This window comes from Stegostoma tigrinum, chromosome 33, assembly GCF_030684315.1.
Source record: "Stegostoma tigrinum isolate sSteTig4 chromosome 33, sSteTig4.hap1, whole genome shotgun sequence".
NCBI lineage: Eukaryota > Metazoa > Chordata > Chondrichthyes > Orectolobiformes > Stegostomatidae > Stegostoma > Stegostoma tigrinum.
The window spans coordinates 8290021-8316198 of NC_081386.1; the positions used below are offsets into that span (position 1 = coordinate 8290021).

The following is a 26178-nucleotide window of genomic DNA, read 5'->3' on the forward strand; positions in this document are numbered from 1 at the left end:
TATTCACCTGGATGTTGTAATGAAAAGTGGCAAGACTATTCATAATATTTAAAAAATATCAGTCATTTAGCTTAAATCAGAGCAAGCTACTGTGGATGCAGGAGATCGGGAATAAAAACAGTGTTGCTGAAATTTAGCAGGTTTGGCAGCATCTTTGGAGAGAGAGAAACAAAGTTAACATTTCAAGTCCAGTGTGACTCAACTTTGGAATGGGGAAGAAAACTCGGATCAGACTCAGTACATTAGCTGTGTTTCTCCAGCACTTTCTGTTTTTAGGTGATTTAGAATTCCTGTTTTAGATTTTTGTATTATTTGAATTCTGAAATGAATGGAAGTCATACTGGGGATTTTTTTATCCTAACCTGTGCTTGGAACAATGAAGAAATTGGATACAAGACTGCTTTTCCTTCTAATGGCATCACTACTGAAATGAGATGGGGGTAGCAGTGGTTAATTCAATTGACTAGATGGCTAGCATGTGGTTCAGAACTACACCGACAATACAGCATTAGGTAGATTTGGGGTCTGCCTCATTATCTTTCCCTGCACTAAAATCACAGCATAAGCCTCGGTTTAGCAATGGAGAATGTTACTAGAAAAGAGACAAAGATATCAACACAGTATTATCAGGTCAAATGGCAAACTGGCATTGAACCTGATCTCAGGGACCCCTATGCCAGATATTTAGATTAAGATTCACAAGATTCACATAGAGTTATCCATATTAATTAATATGTGAAATTTATCTTTGAGAAATGGACAGTAGATATTATTTTCTTTGGTGGTCCAATAAGTTCACATCCAAACACTTGACAAAGTAATCCTATTCACAGTGCTGTAGTCAGAGGGCAGTACATCTTGAGTAAGGTGCGCCCAGTAATAAATACCATGGATTGCATTCATGGATGAACTCGGAATCTGTGCCAAGTGCTTCTGAGGCTTGTGAAGACTGAGGGAATGCTGTAAAGCTCAATCATTCCCAGAGCGTTGGTGTAAAGACAGTTTTGAATTGGCTGAATGCAGTATATGCAGAGTATACTGCATATACTCATGTACTGAGTATATGCAGTAGCCTGTGATGGAAACAGTTGAATTAGCAATCTCAGAATGGAATTGGATAATTGTATATAAGTATATGGCTAATTGTGAGACTTTTGAATCCAATGTTTAAAAAAAAGTAGCTAAATGCCAATCTAATAGCTTCCATGCAACCACTTGCAATTGTTATAAATGATGCACTGCCCTCTGATTGCAGCATTGTCATTAAAATCCAACTTCAGGTAAAGGAATCTGCCGTCCTTGCCCAATCTGAAGTCACATGTAGGTCTGACCCACAGCAATATGGTTAAGTCTGAAATGGCCTGAGCAGGTCACTTGGATCAACAGCAACTAGGAATTGGCAACAAATTCTTGTCAGTGTTGCCCACATCTTGTACAGGGATTAAAAACGACAAAGCATGTATTTGATGATGGTGGAGTGTGTTTTTTTTAGTACTGGGGACAGCTGATGGGTCTGCTGTGATGTTTTTCACTTTGTGTTTGTATTTCTGTCATTCTTATTGGCAAGTACCTGTGAAAGCCTGGTTGAGGCTCTGGCATGAATATTTATTGGGCTGGGTATGGAATGCTGTGTAGATACAAGAAGAGACTGGGTTCTGAGTAGTGATAAAGATTACACAGTGTGGAGCTGGATGAACACAGCAGGCCAGGCAGTATCAGAGGAGGAGGAAAGTTGACGTTTTGGGTCGGAATCCTTCAGAAATGGGGAGGGATAAGCTAGCTCAGAAATAAATAGAGAGGAGAGGGGTGGAGCTGGGAGGAGCTGGGAAACGTAGGTGGAATGGTGATAGGTGAGTGCAGGTAGAGAGTGGTGGGGATTCGTCCGTGAGGTGAGAGGGACAGATAGTTGGGAGAGAAGATGGACAGATAGTTGGGAGAGAAGATGGACAGGTTGTGTTGGGTCAAGGAGGCAGGGATGAGAAGGAGGGTTGGACATGGGATGAGGCCAAGGGTAGGGAGATTTTAAAACTGGTGAAATCCTTGTTTAGGGCATCAAGCTGTAGGCTCCCGAGGCAGAAAATGAGGTGCTGCTCCTCCAGTTTGTGGGTGATGGCCTTCTCCAGTGTCACAATGACCAGGATGGACATGTCACCCAGGGAGTGGGAGTGGGAGAGGGAGTTAAAGTGGTTGGCAACCAGAAGGTGTTGTCATTTGTCATGTACAGAGCGCAGATGCTTTACAAAATGGCCTCTGAGTCTACACTTGGTCTCACTGTAGAGGAGGCTACATCGGGAGCAGCAGATGCAGTAGACCACGTTGACAGATGTGCAGGTGAACCCCTGTCTAATGTGGAAGGTTTGTTTAGTCTTGAATGGAGGTAAGGGAGGAGGTGTAGTAATTCCTGCAGTTGCAGGGAAAGGTGCCAGGTGTTGTGGGGTTAGTGGGGAGTGTGGAGTGGACGAGTGAGTCACAGAGAGAGTGGTTCCTATGAAAGACAGATAGGGGTGGGGAGGGAGATATCTCTTTGGTCATGGTGTTGGATTGTAGGTGGCGGTAGTGGTGGAGAATGATACTTTTGATGCGGACATTGGTGGGGTAAAATGAGGACAAGGGGATTCAGTTTTTTTTTGCAGAGAGGGGATAGGAGGGCAGAAGTGCAGGAAATGCAAGAGATGCAATTAAGGGCATTTTCAATCACCAGAGGTGGGGGGGATATGTTACAGCCCTTGAACTAGGAAGACACCTACGATGTGTGGGAGTGGAACGTCCCATCTAGGGCGCAGATGGGCAGAGGTAGAGTAATTGGGAGTAAGGGATTGCATTCTTGCAGGAAGGTGGGTGAGAGGAGGTGTAGTCCAGGTAGCTGTGGGATTCGTTGTGCTTGAAATGATGTCAGTTTCGAGGCAGTCACCAGAGATTGAGACAGCGATGTCCAGGAAGGAGAGAGAGGTATCCCTAGGGATGCAGTAGTGTTGGTCAGGGCTGTGAGAGAGAATGTGCTCAGGGGGTATATAGCTCTAAAAACCCAGGGAATGCAGGGAATGTGGATGTCCTGCGTGAAATTCCCCAGGCTCAGAATCAGCTGGCAAAGAGAAAGCCCATGATGGTGGGCTGCCCATCAGGAGCAAAAAGAAAGGTAGGAAAAGTGGGTGTTGTGTTCTGGGTTGTCCAATCACAGGAGGGGATACAGGTTGGCTTGAAAATCCCAGGAAAGGTATTCTTGCTCGTTCTGGTCTTAACGGCAGTAACGGAGAGGTCCTTATTCGTGAATCTGCTGTTTGCACCCTCACTCACCTGCAAGGTTTTCCGTCACTGGTAGGGGAATAAAAGACTCTGGACATCACTCCTGTTAAATCCGACCAAAATTGAAGCACGCAGCCTCATTAGCATTTAAACAGCATGGTCCCCATCTCTATTAAAACTGTTAATTGGTAGCTTCTAGATCTTTGAAATTTTAACGTCATCTGTTGAGGGTGGGTTAAAACTCCAGACTCTGTTCGAAGAAAATATAATCACAACACACTTTCTGAAGAAAATACTAAACTAATGCTGACATAAATTAGACACAATGGATTGTGTCACTGTCAGATCTCAGCGTTGATATAAATGCATATAGGCCACAGTTGGCAAATTAATTAAGAGTTAGGCATCAAGAAGTCTGAAGGCTGTGAGATTGTTAACTTTTCCCAACTCTGACTCCAGTCTGAAGCCAGCAGAAATGGTATCATTACCACCTGGGGTCTGAGTGGTTGGAATGTTGGGGTTTGATGTGGCTGGGCACAAAAGGCAAATGTCCCCAAGAAGGTCAGTCAAGGGATGAAGGCCGGCAGTGATTGGGAAAATCTATAACTGGGATGTGAAGTGTGGGGTAAGAGATGGCTGGGTTAAGGACAAGGAGGAGCACAGATCACAAGAAAAGTTTATTTTTCAGCTTCTGAACCTGACAGCCCTCCTTACGACCAGGTTGTTGTCTTCTACTGCTAGCTTTTATGACAGGCTTGACAGTCTGATCCACGATTTAAAATGGCATGCCCATTCCAGTCATTTCAACGAGCCACATTGCTGTATAAAATAGCATCACTCCTCTGTGAGAAGCCATCCTACTAGGGCTGAAATTTTTATTTTGGGTGGGAGCATAGGACCCTGCCTGTCCCACAATTCGTCTGTGTCCCTAGAACTTAAATCCCTTGTCTACATTCCTACTAGAGGTGGAGAGTAAATCATCTCTTTTCATTTCTGTTTGATGCTCATGAACATGTGGATATTGAAAATCTGAAGTTGTCCAATGAAACCTTCAATTGACGGTATTAATTATATTAAATCCTCTTTTCTTGTTTGACAGATCGATGAGCTCCCAGAGGGAGCAGTGAAACCACCAGCAAATAAATATCCTATTTTCTTCTTTGGAACTCATGAGACGTAAGTACACTTTGGAGATAATAAGATGACAGTGGTCAGTGTTGTATATTTTGTTACAGGACAAAATTCTGTCACTGAGAAAATGAATCTGACCAAATAGATCTGAATGACAACCTTTCTCTTTGAAGAAATTCTAACCAAGTTTAATAGGCCTGTAAACATGAAAGCAAACAACATACAGTGAGAGGTTTGAGATTTTCATTGAACGCTGTCTGGATTTGAATGAAACTCTTTTCTCAGTGGAAACTATTGCTGGAATGTGGACCGTGCAGGTATACCTTGATTGAATAAAAACTGTTTGGGCTCTTTCAATGATGCAGGTGTTCCAATGACCGGTTACTTGTTAGAGAGCAGTAGAGATTAAAGTTGCCGTTTGGGACCATGCAGTATCATCGCAGCTGACTCTGTGGGAGCTGCCCAGGGAATTGAAGCTTCTAATTGGTAAATCCCCATCGGTAAACCCTACCAAAAATCTCCCTTAAAGTTGGAGGGATCCAGCTCAACTTAAGCTTAATAGTTACCTGAGAAGAATTAAAGGATTCAAATACAGTTGTAGTTCCCAGGTAAACCGAACTCCAGACTCGGTGTTGACCCTTCCCAACTACATCCATCCAAGATCTGACACCCACGATCCCTATCTTGTACTTGCTCCAACACCCCTCATCCACTAGCCAAACCAGACCATTCCAAACATAACTCACTACGGCACTGAAAAAGCTTGCCAAGGCAGGCAGACACATACTGCCATACTGATATCCTTCCCCTGCAAATGGTCCCTCGCTCTATCCTAAGCATTCATACACTTACTATGCACTCTGTGCCTAGTAATCTCCCTAAACTACAGGTATTAAGTGAGAGATAGTCATTGGCCAGATCATCAAGGAGAAATCAACTAATCACCTTCAAAATAGTGACATTGAATCTTTTATATCTATCTGACCGGTTATGTGGGGGCCTTTGTTTAGTGTCTCATCCAAAAGACGATTTTTCCAAAGCAGTACTCCCTTGGTGGTGCAGTAGATTATGTTCATGTCTCTGGAATGGCCTAATAGGTTTATGCAAGAGGCAGGTGAGTGGCTCATTGATTCTTGGATGCCACAATGGAGCAATAGAGGCAAGTTACCTTTGATATTTTTAAGGCCAGGCATGAAACAATAACTTAAAAAATGAAGTCAAGTTGAATAAAAGATAAATGAACAGAAAAAATCATGAAGCTCTTTTCCTGAATTCCCAAGATATATTCTCTGTGATAAAGCTCCAATGGGAACAAGAATATGTTGCTTTAAGGTAATAAAAAGGGCAAAACATTGTCATGTTAGAAATCAAACATAGACCTGGAAATGCTAGAGTTTATTCAGTCGGCGAGGAGAGGCAAGACAAGACAGAAAGAAAGGTCCCCCAGCCTCTCTTTCAAAAACCTGTTCCATCTCTAACATTCTCTGATTCACAAAAAGTGAGTTCCCCAGCATTTCCTGTTTATAATTATTACTTCTTTAAAATAATGTTTTCGTCAGTATAATCTCTACAAAACCTTTCTTTGGAAATGATGTCAGTGTTGTTACTGATCAGAGTTGGAGGTCAGTACAGAATGTTTTGTGATTTTTTTTGTTATTGCGTTCATGGAACAAACTAATGTGTACATCTTGCTTGCTGAAATTCTCTTCTAGCCATCAAAAGGTGAAACCTGTCTCCTTGAAACAGTTGGCAATCACTTTCCAGATGCAGAAAAGCTGACAATGAAATGTCGGCAGCTAAAACTACCCGTTTCCTGCTCATGTTTTGTATGAGGAGCTCATGTTTATGGAGCAAAGCCATCAACATTTTTTCAGTCAAGAACAAGGCACACTGGTTAATGACAAAGCAAAAAGAAAGATTTAGAAGTCATCTTCCCAACAGAGACTATGGACTGTCTCCCTAAACCTAACCTTGAAAAACTCTAAATAAATCACATTGCAACTTTAATGCAAAACAGACAAAGAATATTTGAATGAAGTTATTGTGTCCACAATCTTAAGATGTTAATTGTTTGAAATGAATGAGCTCTCCCAAAGTAGGGGAAATGATTTTAGGCTAACTCGCTGCTTAGCATGCACAGTGCAACTTTAGCTTTTCTGTAGAGACTTGTTTGATTTTCACTTTTTCATTTATTAACTCATGTTGCTTAAGTAAAAAACTGAGATTTGGCTGCAAGCCTCCAATGCAAAATGCACTGCCAAACAAACTCACTCAGGCCATCACAGCTTTGCTATCCTGGCTGACACACTAGGGACAGGATTAGTCTTTAACTAATCTCCTCACCAGCTATCTAGGAATGGGAAAGAATGGACCAGGATCTCCAGTCTTAGTCCCCCTCTTTGCCTGCACTTAGAATGTGAATGTCAGCTGAAGGCGGAATGGAGTCTGCCTGTTTGTTAATGTTCGTAGCTTGGCAATCACTACTGGAGCACAGGACTCATCAGCATCTTCAGTGATTGAATCAATCATTAAACAAGTGAAGTGATTAAATCTTGAGAATATTTTACTTAAAATAATCTTTAATCTAAGATGCTAGAGTCATAAATCCTATAATAAGTAATTAAAATTAGTTAATTTTTTAATGCCGATAAATGGAAATTAAAAACTTAGATATAGTCTTGAGAAGTTTGCATTTTACAGAATTAGTGAACAAGCTGTATTATGTTATTCTGAGACCTCCTCTCACTGTTAGCACAAACGTCAGCCCATTTAACTTTTTTTATAATGCCTGTAAAAGTAGCGGCATTTTACATCCCAACAGTAATGACCACCCATTTACTCAATGAAAAGAAAATTCTATTTGCTTCTCCAATAGATAAGTTAATGCATTCTTAAGAACGGATAACATCACCCTCCCACTAACCCCAGCCCACATGAAGCCCTTTGCCATGCATTTTACCACCTCCAGATTCAAGTGTTCCTATCCTTGCCTCTCTGTAAATCTCAGCTCACTTGAAATTCGGCTGCAACTTATCCAGTCCTGCACCAATTTCCACTCTTTCATTCACATACATTGGATGTCAGCCCTGCAATGTCTTAAATTTTAAAACTCTTATCTATGAGTTTTAAAACCGTTTCATTTCCTTGCCTGTCCTTCTGAGCGTTATTAGCCTTACAGGATGATGACCTGATTAGCATATCCTGCACAACCTCTCTAACTCTCGCAGCCTCGGGTTTCTTGTGCATCCCTTCTTCCCCATCACCCTGCATTGGTGGTCACGCCTTTGACCCCATGATTCTACCCTCTGGAGTCCCCTGCCTGAAGTTTTCTGCCTCTCCTACTGTCTCTCCTCTTTAAAATTTGCTCATTCACCCTTTCTAATATATCAACCCTCTTTGGTGTTCATTTTACCCTTCCAACTCTGCAAAATCTGAAGTCTTTTGATCTACATTGAAGGCACTGTGTAAATGAATTTTTTTTCCCCCATTATTCTCGGCCTTCCAATCGAACAGTCTTTGGGATGAGTCCTTGCCCAGTGGGAAGCCTTAAGTGATCGTGGGGACATTCATTTAAAAAAAAACTATCTAGCCAACAAGCATCCGAACCTTGAGATGTACCAGTCAGGGAATTAGTCTGTGTTATTTTGTAGTTTTGTATTTTGCTCTTGTCCTTTGTTTAACCTGCGAAGTTGGTTTAAAAAATCTTTTGAGATCAGCAATTGAATTTTCTGTTGCAGTGCCTTTCTGGGACCTAAAGACCTTTTACCTTACAAAGAATATAAAGATAAATTTGGAAAGTCTAACAAGCGAAAAGGTTTCAATGAAGGTCTGTGGGAGATCGAAAACAATCCTGGAGTCAAGTTCACAGGATATCAGGTAGTGACTATTTTTGGTTGGCCCACTATTTAACAATGCGCCACTATACTTGGATAAGTCAAAATTGGCAATTTAGTGCTTTATCAGCAAATTCAAGCAAGGCTGTCAATTCATCATTGGCATTGAAGTGCAGTGCAATGGCAGTACAACATGGAATTGAGAACATGTATGTATCACAACCAAGCTTTTTATTACGCCTATATTTATGAATTACTGGTTATATTCCATATTTGAGATATATTTTATGACCATACATACAACACCAAAACTTAACCTAATGGCAAAAGAAATTCAAAATTAAGTTAATCAAGCTGAGTAACACATTGGCATGGAGTCAAGAGGTGCAAGCATGAGAATCTAGGTGCTCCCTTGCCTCCAGGACCTGGCTTTGAATCTGTTCCTGTCATGAATGAGAAAATTCTTAAAGGGATACCTAACACTGTGGAGAAGATGTTTCCCTTATTTGTGGTGTCAAGAACCAGATGACACAGCCTCGGAATAAAAGGCAACCATTTACAACTCAGATGAGGAGAAAAGTCTACACACAAAGGGTAGTGAATCTCTGGAAATTTTGGAGATTTTTTGCTTCCTAATTACATCAGGGGCTTTGGAGTATGGCATTGTGGTGGACGGTCAGCACATTCTAAAATGACCAGGCTGCATGGTCTAAATCTTCTCCTTTGTTTCTGTGTTTCCATTTGAGTATACTTTTTTCTCATTCAAAAAGATCACAGCTGAACTGATTCCAGTCCACCTTCCCTCAATATCCCCGTATTGCCAATCCCCTTACAGTCAAAAAAAAAATCTATCAACGTCCATCCTGAATATGCATAGTTACCAAATTGAATTTGTTGAGTGTTCAAAGTTCTCAAGGAAAGAACGCGTTGTTCTCAATCTATCAATTATCACTGGCTTAGTTGATTTTTTTTAAAATCATGTTTCCAGAAGTATGGCGACCACAGCAAGTTATAAAGTATTTCATCATCCACTCCTTGCCCTATCCTCATAAGTCCCCCACTTGTTTTTGACAAGGATCAGTTTTCGCCTTTGGAAACATGTCCCCTGACATGGTGACCATTTCTAGGTCCACACCAGGTTTGGGGTGAATGGTCAATGTGATCACAACCTGTAGTTGTCCCCAAAGTCAGCAGCATTGGATGGTGAGTTTGGTAATCAATACAAGGTAGCCAGATTGAGGCGAGGGTAGGCCCATTGTAAAAAATACAATCAATACAAGGTAGCCAGATTGAGGCGAGGGTAGGCCCATTGTAAAAAATACAATCAATACAAGGTAGCCAGATTGAGGCGAGGGTAGGTCCATTGTAAAAAATACAATCAATACAAGGTAGCCAGATTGAGGCGAGGGTAGGTCCATTGTAAAAAATACAATCAATACAAGGTAGCCAGATTGAGGCGAGGGTAGGTCCATTGTAAAAAATACAATCAATACAAGGTAGCCAGATTGAGGCGAGGGTAGGTCCATTGTAAAAAATACAATCAATACAAGGTAGCCAGATTGAGGCGAGGGTAGGCCCATTGTAAAAAATACAATCAATACAAGGTAGCCAGATTGAGGCGAGGGTAGGCCCATTGTAAAAAATACAATCAATACAAGGTAGCCAGATTGAGGCGAGGGTAGGCCCATTGTAAAAAATACAATCAATACAAGGTAGCCAGATTGAGGCGAGGGTAGGTCCATTGTAAAAAATACAATCAATACAAGGTAGCCAGATTGAGGCGAGGGTAGGCCCATTGTAAAAAATGCAATCAATACAAGGTAGCCAGATTGAGGCGAGGGTAGGTCCATTGTAAAAAAAAAAGGATCATGGTAGGCATGTGGGAACAGCAAAATTGAACGTCGTTGAAAATCAGAAATCAGCAAAAGGAGAGGCAGGGACATGGCACGCATTTGAGAGCTGCCCTGTGGTTTCCTTTATTTTTATTCATAGCGTGTGGGCGTTGCTAGTTGGGTTGGCATTTACTGCCCATCCTTAGTTGCCCTTGAGAAGGTGGTTGCGAGCTGCCTTCTTGAACTGTGAACTCCATTTGCTGTAGGTTGATCCACAGTGCTGTTAGAGAGGGACTTCCAGGATTTTTACCCAGCAACAGCAAAGGAACAGCAATATATTTCCAAGTCAGAATGTTGTCCATCTTGGAGGAGAACTCAAAGGTGACGGTGTTCCCCTGTACCTGCTGTCCTTGCCCTTTTAAATGGGAGTGGCCATGGATTTGGAAGGTACTGTGTAAGGAACCTTGGTGAACTTCTGCCACACATGTTATAGATGGTACACACTGCTGCAACTGAGCATCAGTAGTTGAGGGAGTGAATGTTTTTTGAATGTGATGCCAGTCAAGTGGGCTAGTATGTCCTGGATGGTGTCAAGTTTCTTGAGTGTTTTTGGAGCTGCATTCATCCACGCAAGTGGGGATTATTCGATCACTCTGCTGACTTGTGTCTTGTGGATGGTAGACAGGCTCTGGGGAGTCAGAGGATGAATTACTTGCTGCAGGATTCCTATGCTCTTGTATCTATGGCATGTATATGGCCAATCCATTTCAGTTTCTGGTCAATGGTACCAGGAACCAGCCCTTGAGGTTAACAGTATGTGATCATTAAAGTATTTTTTCTCAGCCTATGACTTGAAAAGAGCACCCAGCCAAATGAACCAGAGCTGACTAGAGATGACAGAACATGTCGGTAGCTGCGGCTTTGTCTGGAGGGTTTGGTGAAGGGCCACAAAGGGTTTTCATTCTGGTCAATGTGCAGTGTGATGCAGAGCTTTCCAGCTTCCACACCCCCTCAGCACATATGCAGCCAGAAGATGCACAGTGCTCCTAACGTGAGAGTCCAGTGTACTTAACTGACCTGCCAGCAAGCCTCTGAGGCTCTGGCCCTGATTGAACTAATGCATGCAGCTTCTTATTTGTATGAAGACCCAAATATTAATAAGAGGCCAGCATCACCTTATCTCTCTCTCTCACACACACGTTCTTGCAGGAGAAAACGATGCACAGTCCCAGAGATAGAGCGCACACTGGAGTGGAGTCACCACCTTGGCTGCTGTGGAGGAGGCAGCAATGGCACTACAAGTTTGATGGAGAGATGAGAATGCCTGGAGGAGAGGGTGAAGGGATATTACATCAATGGTGTGCACTCCTCCCTGTCCAAAAGCTCGGCTGCATCAGGATGCTTCAGCCCTTCAGAAATATCTGCTGTTGCAGTTATGTTCTGATGATCTCCCACCCCCCACCTCCCTTTGTCTTCCACAGAGCTGTTTGTGGAGCAGGACAGAGCTGTTTGTGGAGCAGGAGATTGGCAGTGTGGTTTCAGCCTCACCAAGGATCCCTGACAAGTTGGAACCAATAGTCCCAGTACCACCATCACTAACAGCACTCTTCACTAACGTGGACTCAACAACCTCATTGGTCCTCATGCACAATTATAAGAAAGTGATCCCGGAAGTGAAGGACATCACTTGTGAGCGGGAGGAGATGACAAAGGAAGATAAAGCTGTGGGCAAACCCCTTCAAAAGATGGACGTAAAAACAAGGCATGGGGAAATCACAGGCAAGGAGCCTGTACTCTTACACAGGATGCTTACCTTATTCTGTGTTTCTTGCAGCAGTGCAGGGTCATGGGCTGAGAATGGAGGAAAATATTCTGCTCATGTCCATCCCTGAGACTCGGAGCTTTAAGTACATGAGCACCACCACTGAGAGAACAGCCAATGTTGCAGAGATCCACATGTAGCAGGACTCCGAGTGGATGCAGGAACAGCGAGTTGCCCTGCACAGAATATTCTGTGACACTGCTGGCATAGTAGTGCTGACAGCAGTGACGTTTGGATGCTAACTTTTGCTTCACCTGATGGTCCCCTCCAGCAATGCAGAGCACCATCCAAGGACTGAGGCAAAGGGTGAGGATGCCACATTGTCATCCTCCACGCACCCTCTGTCTAAGGGGTTACCAGACTCCTTTGATACAAACTAACCTGCATTGATGCCATAGCAGTAGCCTCTGGAGTCAAAGGGAGAACGGTGTAGAAGTGGCAGAGAGCAAAGGTCACCTCGTTAGTCATTTTGCTGAGTCGTTCACTGGGCCTAAATTCACAAGTGAATGTACACATAGTGATTTTATCAATGACGTTGACAATGTTCAGGCAAGGTCCCAGATGAGTGAACTTCTGTAATTGAATAACAACAATGGAAAAGAGCTGAGAAGTGGTAACGGCTAATTGTAATGTTTCAACACTGAGTCCAGTGAAGAGCTGTGTACTAGGTATCACAGGTAAAAATGAATCCGTTTCAAGATGCATGTCTAATAAATGTATTCTCATGGGCAGATCAAAGAGATTCCAGTTCCGGTGAATGGGTTGTGTTCGTGTGAAACCTGCCTGCATTAGCTGTGCCAATGTGTTAGTGCCATCTTGGTAAGAGGTTTGATTTGAGCTTGCCCTGCCCACCTGACTGCAGAGCATCTGGATCTTTTCTTGCTGTGATGAACTGTGCTAATCTAGCACCTACCCCTCATCTAGGTCTACACCTCTTTTGGGAGCGCAGTGTTTGAGAGAGTTTGGCAGACCACCCCAATGCAGGAAGCCCATGGTAGAGTGTATTGTAAGTTACCAACCAATTGGACTAGTCAGCAAGCCGTGTTTTCAGAATCTTGATATCTTCCTTGATGCTGAATTTAAGATTCATGAATTCACGATTTCTGAACTTATAACTTCAGTTGTGGTATGTCTCAAGCTGTATCTTGAGCTCTTACAAAGAAGTGGGTATACATCTTCTCTTCAAAGGATATTTCTTATCTCTTGGGAATCCTTCCATGACCTTTAGCTGGTGGCTTGAAGAACCCTGGACTGTTGAAGGCAGTAAAGTAACGGCATCAGCCAGGACCCATGGACTTGCTGCTCAGTGCCTTAGTGACTCAATGGGTGCAATTGATGCCCCAAACTGAGGGAGTTCAGAAATGGAGATGAATCCCATTCACCTTTGACTCTGCAAGACCTCATCTGTTTGAAATTGAATGCATTCCCAAGTGATCATAAGAAAGGCATCAGTGACCTGCCAGCTGCAAAGGTGTGCTGCTTCCTGATAGTTCATTCCATGAGGTTGACAGCTGATCCTTGGGAAAGAATCAGAGATGTAGAAGTTCAAGGTTTCAAAACCTTTCACAGATACTGGCAGAGCACAAGAGGGCAATGTTGTACAATCTGACTTCTTCATCCATGAGGAGACAAATCTTGGTGACCATTTGCCTAAATTGGCGCAGTCTCCTGTATCCTCAAGATCAAAAGATTGGTTAGACCAGTGATCCCAAACGTTTCAGTATCAAGAACACTTTAATGAGACAAATAATTCCATTGCGCGCACACTTTTTTTTTCAAGTGAATTAATTGTTAATAAAGGTTTTATGGCTACTTGCATTTACTGTGGTTACGGCCTTAAGAGAATTGCTTGCAACATAATGCTTACAACAAAGGATCAAAATGTTAAAAAGGAGTCGTCGAAACCGCACCCCCCACCCCCCACCACCCGCCAATAGCAGAAACTGAAACATCCACAGCAATTCACCTTCCTCATAATCTGTTAAAGGAGCGATTAAATGAAAGAAATCCCTAGCATTCACTTCATAATCAATAAGTAGCAATTTATTTATCGAACTCTAACAGTTAGCTAATTGCTAACAAACCGACCAATCCGCCCTTAACTATTAACTACTCCCAAATAAAAACAAAATTCTAATGCTATGCTGTTTCAATAGATATAAGACCCACCAGTATATACCAAATTAATAAAAAAAAAATTAAAGTTCAATCTCTCAAAATTACAGCCAGAATAAGTTTTCAGCAATGTTCTTTGCTTTTTCCACTGGCCTCCAGTCAGGAATGCCTTCCACTGTCAGATCCTTGTCAGGAATATTAGCTAAGAGTGCTGTGGTACCTTTTATTTAGATGGTGCTTACTCTGAGATTTTCGTTATTTCTGTGAGAGCCAGTGGTTTTCTCTTTCTTTAGAGCTGATGGTTGTTGAGAGCTGTTTTCTTAACAGATGGAAGTTTGCTCTCACATCAATTTTCAGATGCCCTCTTCTTTTATACCTTTGACCTATTAATTCCTTACAATAGGATTGGTCCGAGTTTGTCAAACCATCAGATGTAAATTTAATTGGTCATTAGTATCTAGGGCCTGGTGTAAATTAATTGGCTAAATTCAAAACCTGTTGTCTTTGTAAAAATGCTCCTTTGCCTGATGACAGTATAGTCTTTTGATACAATATTTCAATTTCAAGAACTCTGTGTGTCTGCTGATGGCTACAGACATTGCTTTTGGGAAGCGGGATGGAGTTTTTTTCAGTATCTATATGGCTTAATCTCTTTCACATGATTAATTTTATATTTAACAGCAAATTATAAAACATTGTCCCTAAAAATTACATCTGATGGAGTACTCAATTTGCAAGTAAATAAATTAGTACGCTCAAATGATACTTCGTGGAGATAGTAGGAACTGCTGATGCTGGAGAATCTGAGATAACACGGTGTGAAGCTGGATGGACACAGCAGGCCAAGCAGGAAAGTTAGATGTTTCGGGTCGAGACCCTTCAGAAATGGGGAAGGGGCAGGGGAAGGGAATTTTGAAATAATTGGGGAGATTGGGGGGTGGGGTGGCAGATAGAAGATGGATAAAGGAGAAGATAGGTCAGACAGCTCTTTGACCTGTCTGCCTCCTCTCATCTTATCTTCTCCTTTATCCATCTTCTAACCGCCTCCCCCCGTCTCCCTGTTTATTTCAGAATCCCCTTTCCCCCTCTCACGTTTCTGAAGAAGGGTCTCAACCTGAAACGTCAAACTTTCGTGCTCCTCTGATACTGCTTGATACTTCGGGGACTTGAGTACAGAACCCACGCTAACAGTTCAGAGTGTATACTGATGGAGTTCAGCTTTGGGGGTGGTGCCATCTTTTAAAGGACAGAGTGCTTGATGCAAAGTGCTAGCTGCCTCCTCAAGTGGATATGTGTTGATGTAATTTCCAATATAGCCCCTCAGTAGCTACTACTAAGATAAGCTGGTCATTATTGCATTGCAGTGGTGGAGCCTTGCTTAAGTTGTGTTACATAAAATAGTGACTAATCTGCAAATGTACTTCACAGGCGTAAATCATTTTGAATTGTCCTAATGTTAGGAAAGACACTTTTTATAAATGCATAGAGATAGTAGGAACTGCCGATGCTAGAGAATCTGAGATAACACGGTCTGATGCTGGATGAACAAAGCATGCCAAGCAGCATCAGAGGAGCAGGAATGCTGATGTTTCGGGTCTGGACCCTTCTTCAGAAAATAATTGCATGTTCCTTTCTACCTTGTTTGGAAAATTTCATTCCACTCAGTTTTATTTCACAGAGCTAGTGAAGTGCAAAGTCGTCTTGCCTTTGAGATGTTTTTGCCACTCACAGGCCAAACCATAAAATGCAACTGTTTTATACAATGCCAATTTAGTTTATGTTGAAAATTGTTCTTCCATTATTTCACTTATAGCCACACAATGCAGAACTGGTAGCTAACCTCCATTATGTAGATATTCACAGAGCCTAAACACTTGTATATCTCTTATGTTGAGAGTCATGACAGTTAATGTTTTCGTATAGAACAAAGAGTTGCTCTGTTAATTCCATTAATTCAACTTGTGAATCTTTCTGATTACCGTTTTTTTTGGCTATCATTTGTTGCAATCCTCATATAATATTGGTGTTTAGATTTAACAACAGCACATTTGCAGCAACTTTGATAGATGGATATTAGCAGTTAGCATTTAATTTTCAATTTCTCTATCTGTATGTCTGTTCTGGTGCTGTAGAATAGCTGCCATTTAAAAACTCACCTGAGTTTCAACCTCTGTCAAAGATCTACCCTTTGTGTAATGCACACCCCCACTACTGGATGATGCTGCACTGGTACACTTTCAGTTTAAATGTGGGATGCTGAATGAAGTGTAATAGATTTCCGATTTGGTATTCTTTGAACGAGTCTTCCGCACTGTTTCTGGTGCAGGCTCATTGGTGAGAAGAGAAATTGTATAGACTAGTAGTTACTCAGTTTCTGTTAGTGTCAAATCCAAATTAATCATCACAAAGGCACCAGCCCTATGGTTTAGTACAACTTAAGAGTTGGCTATAATTGCAACATCATGATAACATTGAAGAAAACTTTACAAGATTGTTTAAACTGTTGCTTACTGCTATTTACATCTGCGAAAAAATGGTTACTTGTACCTACTTATTCCATCAAACGAGGGAAATACAGTTACGTAGCTGGAAAGAAATTATTTTCAAGTTCTGTGACTCTCCACAATCATCATGCAAAGCGACTAAGGTCTTCCAATTCCTAGAAGTGTTACATAGAGTTTTTTCTTTGAAATTACCTGTAACAAAACAAATAATTTGAAGTTTTCCATAGCAAGCTTGCAAACTATATTAAGTAATATTTAGTTACTACACACAGTTTTTTTAACTCCACCTATACTTAGAATGATTCTGAGGCTTAAGGGGGCAAAATCATGGCAACAGGTTGCATAAACATGGCTCTTATCTGTTTGAACTTTGGACGTTGATGGATCATTAAACTTGGAATTATTTTATCGGTTACTAACAAACTATACTATCAAAAAAATCAAGTATCTTCAAATTAGAGCTTGACCATATTGGAGGAAAATCAACAAGCAACTTCTCAGACAAAGGTAGTTGAAATCTGAATCTCCCTCCTCTTTTAAAAAAATAATGTTGCTAAGGCACTCATTTGGAGTTTTCAAAACTGAGTTCACTTGGGCAAGGTTATCAAGGCCTCGGGAGCTAAAGCCTATAAATAGAGTTGAAGGTCATTAAATAGAAGAGAGCAGTTGAACACTGCTCTTTTCCATTAGGTAATCTCCCTAGCATTAAATATGGGGAAACAAGACCAGGAGTAGTATTTAGATAAAGTGAAGTTAAAGAGTAGAGAAGCTTTTGATCTGGGGCGCATGTGTGATTTCAGTATTACAGCATTTATCACTAAATATGTGACAGTTTAGGAAACCATGGATAGAATAGATTGGAGCTAAGGAGATTCTCTGCAGTGTAAACCAGCAGGCTGGGTATGATAATATCATTACTGGGGAAAGGGTGTGGTTGCAGCATGACATTTTCATTGCAAAAGTGGAAATGACAAACTTTGATAGCAAAATTGTTCCCATGAAGTATGTGCAAGTACAGGGTATTTAACATATTAATATGCTTGATGCAAGTACATTTATCATTTAATTTCCATTGCAGATCTTCAGTTGTAAAAATTTCTGAAGTCCAGTGCTTTATGCTAATGGAAGAACACTTTCAAATATTCATATTTGATTTTTGGGTAACTTACAGACCCTGTCGGTAATTTGGAGGAGAGCAAAATTGTTTAGGACAACTTAGAGATGCCTAATAAAAAAGGATACACACTACCTCTGTTTATATGACATCTGTGGAGTACTACACTTGCCTGTAACTATGTGTGATTTCACCCCCTTGGCAAAATCATCCACTATGTGTTCGCCTTTAAGAAATTATCTCATAGCCCATGTCTTTCAGGAGTCAAACTTTCAATCTTTCTGATCCATATAGCAGTTGGGAACCCCACGGCTGGACAATAAGTGTCGTCATTGCTTTTTGTTCCACAGAAAATGCAATCTAGATATTCCTACCAGTAACCCAAGTTAAAGACAGTGTCCCAGGTCAAGAATTGAGTCATGGGTGAGGTATAGCATTCTTGCATATTGTCCGTCACTGAGGTTAGTAGAACACAGTTATTATATTTTACATTAGGTCAAAAATGGTTCCAGAAAGATTGCCTCAAACAGATATACATATTCCAGTATCTTCACTTCCAATAGCACTTAGAGTCAAATTTTCAGAGGCAAGATTTGACACCTAAAGTATGACACTTTTAATGCATCTGGAAGAAATACAATTTTCCTTCATGAACCAGACCCCACATCAGCTTCCACTAGCACTTTTGCATTTTGAGAATGCCTATTGTGAAAAGCTAACCGTGCCTGTGCTCAGGTTGTGTTCCCCATTGTAAATGGGAAAAGACAATCAGATTTCTTCCCATGAATCTTTCCTGCCTGGTGGTATAGGGTTTTAGAAGACTATTAAAACTATGCCGTGATTGAGCATAAATGCTAAGGAATGTGAAACATTCTGAAAGGGGAGTTTAAACTGGTATGTGTCAGTATTAGTAGAATTAGTAATATGTTGTATGATAATGTAGATGTGCTTTTAATGCAATTATTCACCCTAGAGATCTGATCTACAAAAGTAAAGCTAAAGACAGCTTGGTGCTTGGACCTGACAGGATGCATTCTGGGATAGCAAGGGAAATAGCCTCGGAGATAGTAGGTGCACTGATGGTAATCTTCCAGAAATCCTTAGATTCTGGCAAAGTCCCAGGGGATTGGGAAGCTGCCAATGTGACAACTTTATTTAATTAAGGAAAGAGACAAACACAGATAACTATAGGCCAGTTGGATTAATTTCTATTATTGAGAAAATGTTTGAGTTTGCTGTAAAGGATGTAATAGCAAAGCAATTCAAAATGTATAATTTGATCAAGCAGAGTCAGTGTGGCTTCATGAAGACGAATTTCTTAGAATTCTTTTTGAGGAGAGACAAAAGCAGAATTGATAAAGAGGAAGCAGTAGGTATAACATATTTGGACTTTTCAGAAGACATTTGATAAAGTACCACACATTAGGCTATTCAAGATAAAAACTCATGATGTTGGAGGTAGCATATTAGCATGGGGACATAATGGCATTTTCAGTCTGGCAACGTGTAACTATTGCTTGGGGGGGCCACAATTTGTTTGATATATATTGATCACTTTCCTCATCTAAGTTCATTTACAATAGCCAAGTTTGCTGATGACACAAAAATAGGTGGGAAGGTAAGTGGTGAGGGTGATACAAAGAATCTGCAGAGGAATAAAGTCAGGTTAAGTGAGTAGGATAACACTTGGCAGATCGAATATAATGTGGCAAAATGAGGTTATGCATTTTGGCTTGAGGAATATTGGAGCTGCATAATATTTAAATGGTGAAAGACTGCAGAAGGCTATAGAACAGAGGGATTTGGGTGTCCTCATACATGAATCTCAAGAAGCAAATATCCAAATTCAGCGACTAATAGCAAAGACCAAGGGAATGGAGAATAGCAGTAGGAATGAGAGGTGACCTTACAAAATTGTTCAAGGACGTGACGGGGTAGATATAGAAAATTTACTTTCCCCCTTGTGCGAGAGTGTAGGACCAGAGGGAGCACTCAGAATAAGGGGTCACACAGTTAAAACAAATGAAGAGCAATTGCTTCTCTGAGTTAGAATTTGTGGAATTTTTTTTACCACAGAGGGCCGTAAGGATTGGTTATAGCCAACACTGAGGGAGACAAGGTTTTCGTCAGAAAGGGAATCATGGTTTAAGGGGAAAGACAGGATAGTATAGTTAAGGATTATCAGACCTGCCATGAATGGCAGAACAGACTAAACGGGCCAAATAGCCTAATTCTGCACCTGTGATTTATGGTTTTATGTTAAGGTGACCCTAGCCTTGAATAGCATTATATACCTCTTTACAATCATTATAGCGCTTTTCAATAGAAAAGCTACCAGAACGTGGTGAAAGCTATTGCAAAGTGACCTCTCAGCCTGTTCTCCGATTCAGGGGACTCTTAAACAAAGTTAGATACAGTGCTGCTGGGGCCGGGAGCCAAGGCTAGCATTCTCACAAGCCCACCTCCCATATTGGATAGTAGCGTGTAAACTGCACTGTAAATCCAAAACCTATGGGGACAAAGTCGCACATCAACTGGGGTTGCAATTAATGAGCCTCAAAATAGGCACACTTGCAGAACGTGTCCCCAAATATAACATCCAGGCCTTGGTGCTTCATTTACCAAAAGACTTCTCCTTGACATGTTTCCTTTTCTACATTTCTGCCATTCTTTTCTGTTCAAGTCCATTTGCTCATTCTGGTGCTTCCTCAGCAATTTTAGTTTTTGAAATTGGAACAGTGTGCAAATTGAGTAAATCCTGGATAAATTTACACATTTCCTGTTGACAGTGCCTAATCAATTCTTGGTGTGGCTTACTTTGAGAAACAGTGTTAAGAGCATTAGCCAAAGTTAGCAGCCACTTCATTAATACTAACTACAAACTGCACTTTTATAAGAGTTTGCGAGCTGTAAAGCATGCAGCAAATCACCTTTATTGTTTTTAAAAAAAAACTTAAAATATGTCTTGTTGTAATTTTATAACCATGTTGTATATATAAAACATGAACATCTTTTATTTACCTTGTATTCTTTGCTTTCTCTTTATTAGTGTTATATTTTGTCTCTTGAGTCAGTTTTCATTTCACAGACAAGGTTAAGCTTATTCTCCTTTCTCTGTTCTCATTCTTTGTCATAGTCTCTGGAATGTTCCAACTCTACAATTCACTGTTGTCCTTTGGGTTCAATTGCTATTACTATCATCATATAGAATTATCAAACCTTTTTTGAGTTAAAACAAGACTATGTCTATCGTAGAAATTAAGGTCCGAGAGTACGGTTTCATCTGGGACTGCTTTCAGGCCTAAAGTCGTGAAGATCCAGCCTGACCTGAAATTGGGCTGTGGGCATCATTCCAATAAATAAGGCAAATTTCTGGGCGTGCTTCCAATGTTAGATAGGAGCTATTTGATCTTATTGCCCCATAAAAATGGGCGTCAGTTGGCAAAGAAATAGGACCATTGCTGAAAAGGGAGATATGTTGCTGAAGCTTTTTGAATTGTCCTGAATTTGTCAGGACAGATCACAAGAATGTAAATTTGAAACAATTATAATACTTTATACTACAGGACAAAAACATACTGATTGTTTGGCAAGTCGACTCTGACTGAAGCGTTGTCATGGAGAAAACATCGGGGAACTATAGGCTTCCTAAACTCCTGGGTAATTCAGAAAGCATGTAGCTTGGACCTTTTTTTGGCTTGCGGAAGACAAGCCCTTGCCTATGATTGTATGTTGCTTCTGGCAAGTGAAAATGAGCCACGTTACGTGCTTGAGCAGTTGCCTTAAAGTGTTTGTTAATGTAGCTATTGTTGCACGCAGGATTGTTCAGCAAGTGCTGCCTAACCGCAGACTCTCATCTAACAATCAACATTTTGTTTTTGGGCTTTGCAAACATGGACTGGTTGGGTACAGTCTGCACTTTACCTTTATCAAACAATTGAAGGAACATGCTATTTGATTCAAATCAGCGAGTTGTTGGGATATGCAGCCTATGTACCTGGCATCACACTGACATTGTGAAGTATTGGATGCAATCAGGTAATGACAAAGTAGGCTTATCTGTGAAACGGAGCCTGTGGAATTAAAAGGGCACCAGTATTGATAGAAAGTTGGCTGAGTGACAAGAAACAGAAATGCGATGAACAATGATCCTTAGGAGTAAAGGGTAGAATATTGTGGGTTTTCCTTTGAAGTTGGTATTAAGAACTCTTTTCTTTACTCCATTTAAATGACAGGGTGTATAGGGCATAATTTCAAAATTTACAGATGACACAAACTTCGAAATATTATCAACTCTGAACAGTATAGTGTTAGACACAAACAGGCTTATGGACATGTGGCCAATAAACCTGAACGCAAAGAAGTGTGAAGTTATACGTTTTCGTGGAAGGATTGAAGAACAGCACTACAATGTAAAAGGTACAGTTCTTAAGGTGTACAGGAGCCTGAGGATTCTGTATGCATAGACCATTGAATCTCTCAGGATAGATTGAGGAAAAGGTTATCTTAGAACTCCTACAGTGTGGGAACAGGCCATTTGGTTCATCAAGTTCACGTTGACCTCCCAGTAGTGACCCACCACCCAATTCCTGTAACATTGCGTTTCCCATGGCTAATCCAACCTAGTTTGCACATCCCCGGACAACATGGGCAATTGAGCACGGCTAATGTAGCTAACCTGCACATCTTTGGATGTGGAGTACCCAGAGGAACAATGTGTAAACTCCAGTCACCTGAAACTAGAAACTAGAACCCAGGGCTCTGGTGCTGTGAGGCAGCAGAACGAAGTACCGTACATAGGGGATCCTGGCTATTAAATAGGGACCTGGGGCCAGACTTTCCGAGGTTTTTGGGATAACCTGACATGATTAGTTTTACACCTTTTTGAAATGCACGCCCAACTTGTGTGTGGTTTTGGGGGATTTTTGTCTTTTTGCCCAGGTTTTATTTGTTGTGCATTTAGCAAGCTGTGATAGAGTGCACAGGGAGTACTGATGTGGAGATGAGCTGGCTAGGAGACCCACTTTGGTTTCTCAGCATCATTTAAAGGCCACTTAAATATCAGCCCCACCACTCACCTCCTTCCCGTCCCGTACTGCACGCTCCCAACCTCTTGCTGTCCTATACCCCAGGTCATTGCCACTGCCTGCATAGAAAATTTCTTCTTCACATCCTACTATATCTCCCAACATCATAAGTCTATGACCCCTGATCCTTGTACATTAGCTAATGGGAACAGCATTTCTATGTCTACCTTTATTTAAACTTGTCATAATAGAACATAGAACATTACAGCACAGTACATGCCCTTCGGCCCTCGATGTTGTGCTGACCTGTCATACCAATCTCAAACCCATCTAACCTACACTATTCCATGTACATCCATATGCTTATCCAATGACGCCTTAAATGTACCTAAAGTTGGCGAATCTACTGCCGTTGCAGGCAAAGCGTTCCATTCCCTTACTACTCTGAGTAAAGAAACTACCTCTGACATCCATCCTATATCTTTCACCCCTCAATTTAAAGCTGTGACCCCTAGTGCTTGCCGTCACCATCCTAGGAAAAAGGGTCTCCCTATCCAACCCTCTGATTATTTTATATGTTTCAAATAAGTCACCTCTCAATCTTCTTCTCTCTAATGAAAACAGCCTCAAGTCCCTCAGCCTTTCCTCGTAAGACCTTCCCTCCATACCAGGCAACATCCTAGTAAATCTCCTCTGCACCCTTTCCAAAGCTTCCACATCCTTCTTATAATGCGGTGACCAGAACTGTACACAATACTCCAAGTGCGGCCGCACCAGAGTTTTGTACAGCTTCACCATAACCTCTTGGTTCCGGAACTCGATCCCTCTATTAATAAAAGCAAAAACACTGTATGCCTTCTTAACAGCCCTGTCAACCTGGGTGGCAACTTTCAAGGATCTGTGTACATGGACGCCGAGATCTCTCTGCTCATCTACACTATCCCTGTACTTTGCCTTCCGGTTACTCCTACCAAAGTGCATCACCTCACACTTGTCTGCATTAAACTCCATTTACCACCTCTCAGCCCAGCTCTGCAGCTTATCTACGTCTCTCTGCAAACTACAGCATCCTTCGTCACTATCCACAACTTCACTGACCTTAGTGTCGTCTGCAAATTTACTAATCCATCCTTCTACGCCCTCATCCAGGTCATTTATAAAAATGACAAACAGCAGTGGACCCAACACCGACCCTTGCGGCACGACCTTCCCTTCACAAAACTGTGCTGACTATCCCTAATCAATTTATTCTTTTCTAGACGATTATAAATTCTATCCCTTATAACCTTTTCCAACACTTTACCAACAACTGAGGTAAGGCTCACTGGTCTGTAATTACCAGGGTTGTCTCTACTCCCCTTCTTGAACAGGGGAACCACATTTGCTATCCTCCTGTCATCTGGCACTATTCCTGTAGACAATGACGAGTTAAAGATCAATGCCAAAGGCTCGGCAATCTCCTCCCTGGCTTCCCAGAGGATCCGAGGATAAATCCCATCCGGCCCAGGGGACTTATCTGTCTTCACCTTCTGAAGGATTTCTAATACCTCTTCCGTGTGAACCTCAATCCCACCTAGTCTAGTAGCCTGTATCTCAGTATTCTCCTTGACAACACTGTCGTTTTCTAGAGTGAATACTGTTGAAAAATATTCATTTAGCACTTCCCCTATCTCATCTGACTCCACACACAACTTACCACTACTATCCTTGATTGGGCCTAATCTTACTTTCGTCATTCTTTTATTCCTTAAATACCTATAGAAAGCCTTAGGGTTTACCCTGATCCTATCCGCCAACAACTTCTCATGTCTCCCCCTGGCTCTTCTGAGCTCTCTCTTTAGGTCTTTCCTGGCTACCTCGTAGCCCTCAAGTGCCCTAACTGAGCCTTCACATCTCATCCTAACATAAGCCTTCTTCTTCCTCTTGACCAGAGATTCCACCTCCTTCGTAAACCACGGCTCCCGCAGTCTACAGCTTCCTCCCTGCCTGACAGGTACATATTTATCTAGGACACACAGGAGCTTTTCCTTGAATAAGCTCCACATTTCTAATGTGCCCATCCCCTGCAGTTTCCTTCCCCATTCTATGCTCCCTAAATCTTGCCTAATCTCATCATAATTGCCTTTCCCCCAGCTATAACTCTTGCCCAGTGGTATACACCTATCCCTTTCCATCACTAAAGTAAACATAACAGAATTGTGATCACTATCACCAAAGTGCTCACCTACTTCCAAATCTAACACCTGGCTGGGCTCATTACCCAGTACCAAATCTAATGTGGCTTCGCCCCTTGTTGGCCTATCTACATACTGTGTCAGGAAGCCCTCCTGCACACTCTGGACAAAAACTGGCCCATTTATAGTACTCGAACTAAACATAATCTTGTACGCCTCCATCCAACATCCTCTCGCCATCCTTTGCTCCAGTTAGAGGGACACAAGAATCTTCAAGTTGACTTTGTAAATAATTTCTTTTATCCTTCAAACCTTCCTGGATGAACCTTCCATGAACTCTGTCAAGGATCTTCATTTCCTTCCTAAAGTATCATGACCAAAATTAAAACTTGGTACCCTAGTTGCAGGCTAACCAAGTCTAAAAAGTTTTTTAACTTAACTTCGCAGCTTTTGAACTCAGTGTTTCCATTTCTGAGGCTCAAAATTTATAAATACTTTCCTGTCTGCGCTCTCAACAAGACCTAATGCCTTCAAAGATTTATGTACGTGAGCCTCCAAGTCTCATCTGCACGCTAGAGTTATAAAGGGGCATATTGCATTTTTCTCCAACATCAGAGTCAGTTCAAAACCAGCTAATCTTAAACAAGACTGCCTCCAGTGGTTACACACAGTCAGAGGTCTTAATGAGCAGAGTGAGATGTTCAGTGGTAAAACATCCTGAATTTGGGAGCTGATGGCCAAACAGGTAGAAAATTTTTGCGTTTTCCCTGATGTTAGCTGAATTCTATTCACACTTTATATTAGCCAGACATGTCTTCCTCATCACTTCCCCATCCTCCTAAGCTTACTGTTGGCCGCCCAATTCACACTTGAAAGATTCATTTCACACGCGTGCCCACTGTCTCTTTAGTTTTGTTTCATTATATTTTCTCTCGCACTCTCTCTCGCTCGCTCGCTTTCTCTCGTGCTCTTGTGCTCTCTCACTCTCTCTGTGTGTCTGGATAAAAGGTCATGGGATATGTACATGTGAATTCTGCACAAAATTCCACTGCTTGCTTACTCCATGCTGGGAGTGGGATTGTGCAAGATTGACTCCTTAAAATGGTCCTAACATTTTAATTTATAAATTCTTGTTCCATTCTCACATTTTCTCCTAATTTCAAAGTATATTTTTTCTACTACATCAGCTACAATTAATGTATATGCATGGTTATTTTTGGCAATGGTTTTTGTTCAAACATCAATTTAACTCAACGGCAGTAATTTCCATTTGAGTAATCCTTGCAGAACTCCAAAGCATACCTTAATCCCCTGCTTCAGATACGTTGGACCCAATCGCTCATTACCTCGACTAACATTGCTTGCACAAATGTGCACGTGAAG

The 26178-nt window shown here is 41.5% G+C and overlaps 1 protein-coding gene across 1 annotated transcript in view; it reads left to right on the top strand.

The window, feature by feature from the left end:
* The window catches only part of LOC125467100 (hepatoma-derived growth factor-related protein 3-like), a 117555-nt gene that overhangs the window by 65078 nt on the left and 26299 nt on the right, over positions 1 to 26178 (top strand). Inside the window, exons 2-3 of the mRNA XM_048562519.2 lie at positions 4343 to 4419; positions 8112 to 8250. Of these exons, the coding sequence (XP_048418476.1) occupies positions 4343 to 4419; positions 8112 to 8250 (216 nt within the window). The remainder of the gene's footprint in view (positions 1 to 4342; positions 4420 to 8111; positions 8251 to 26178) is intronic.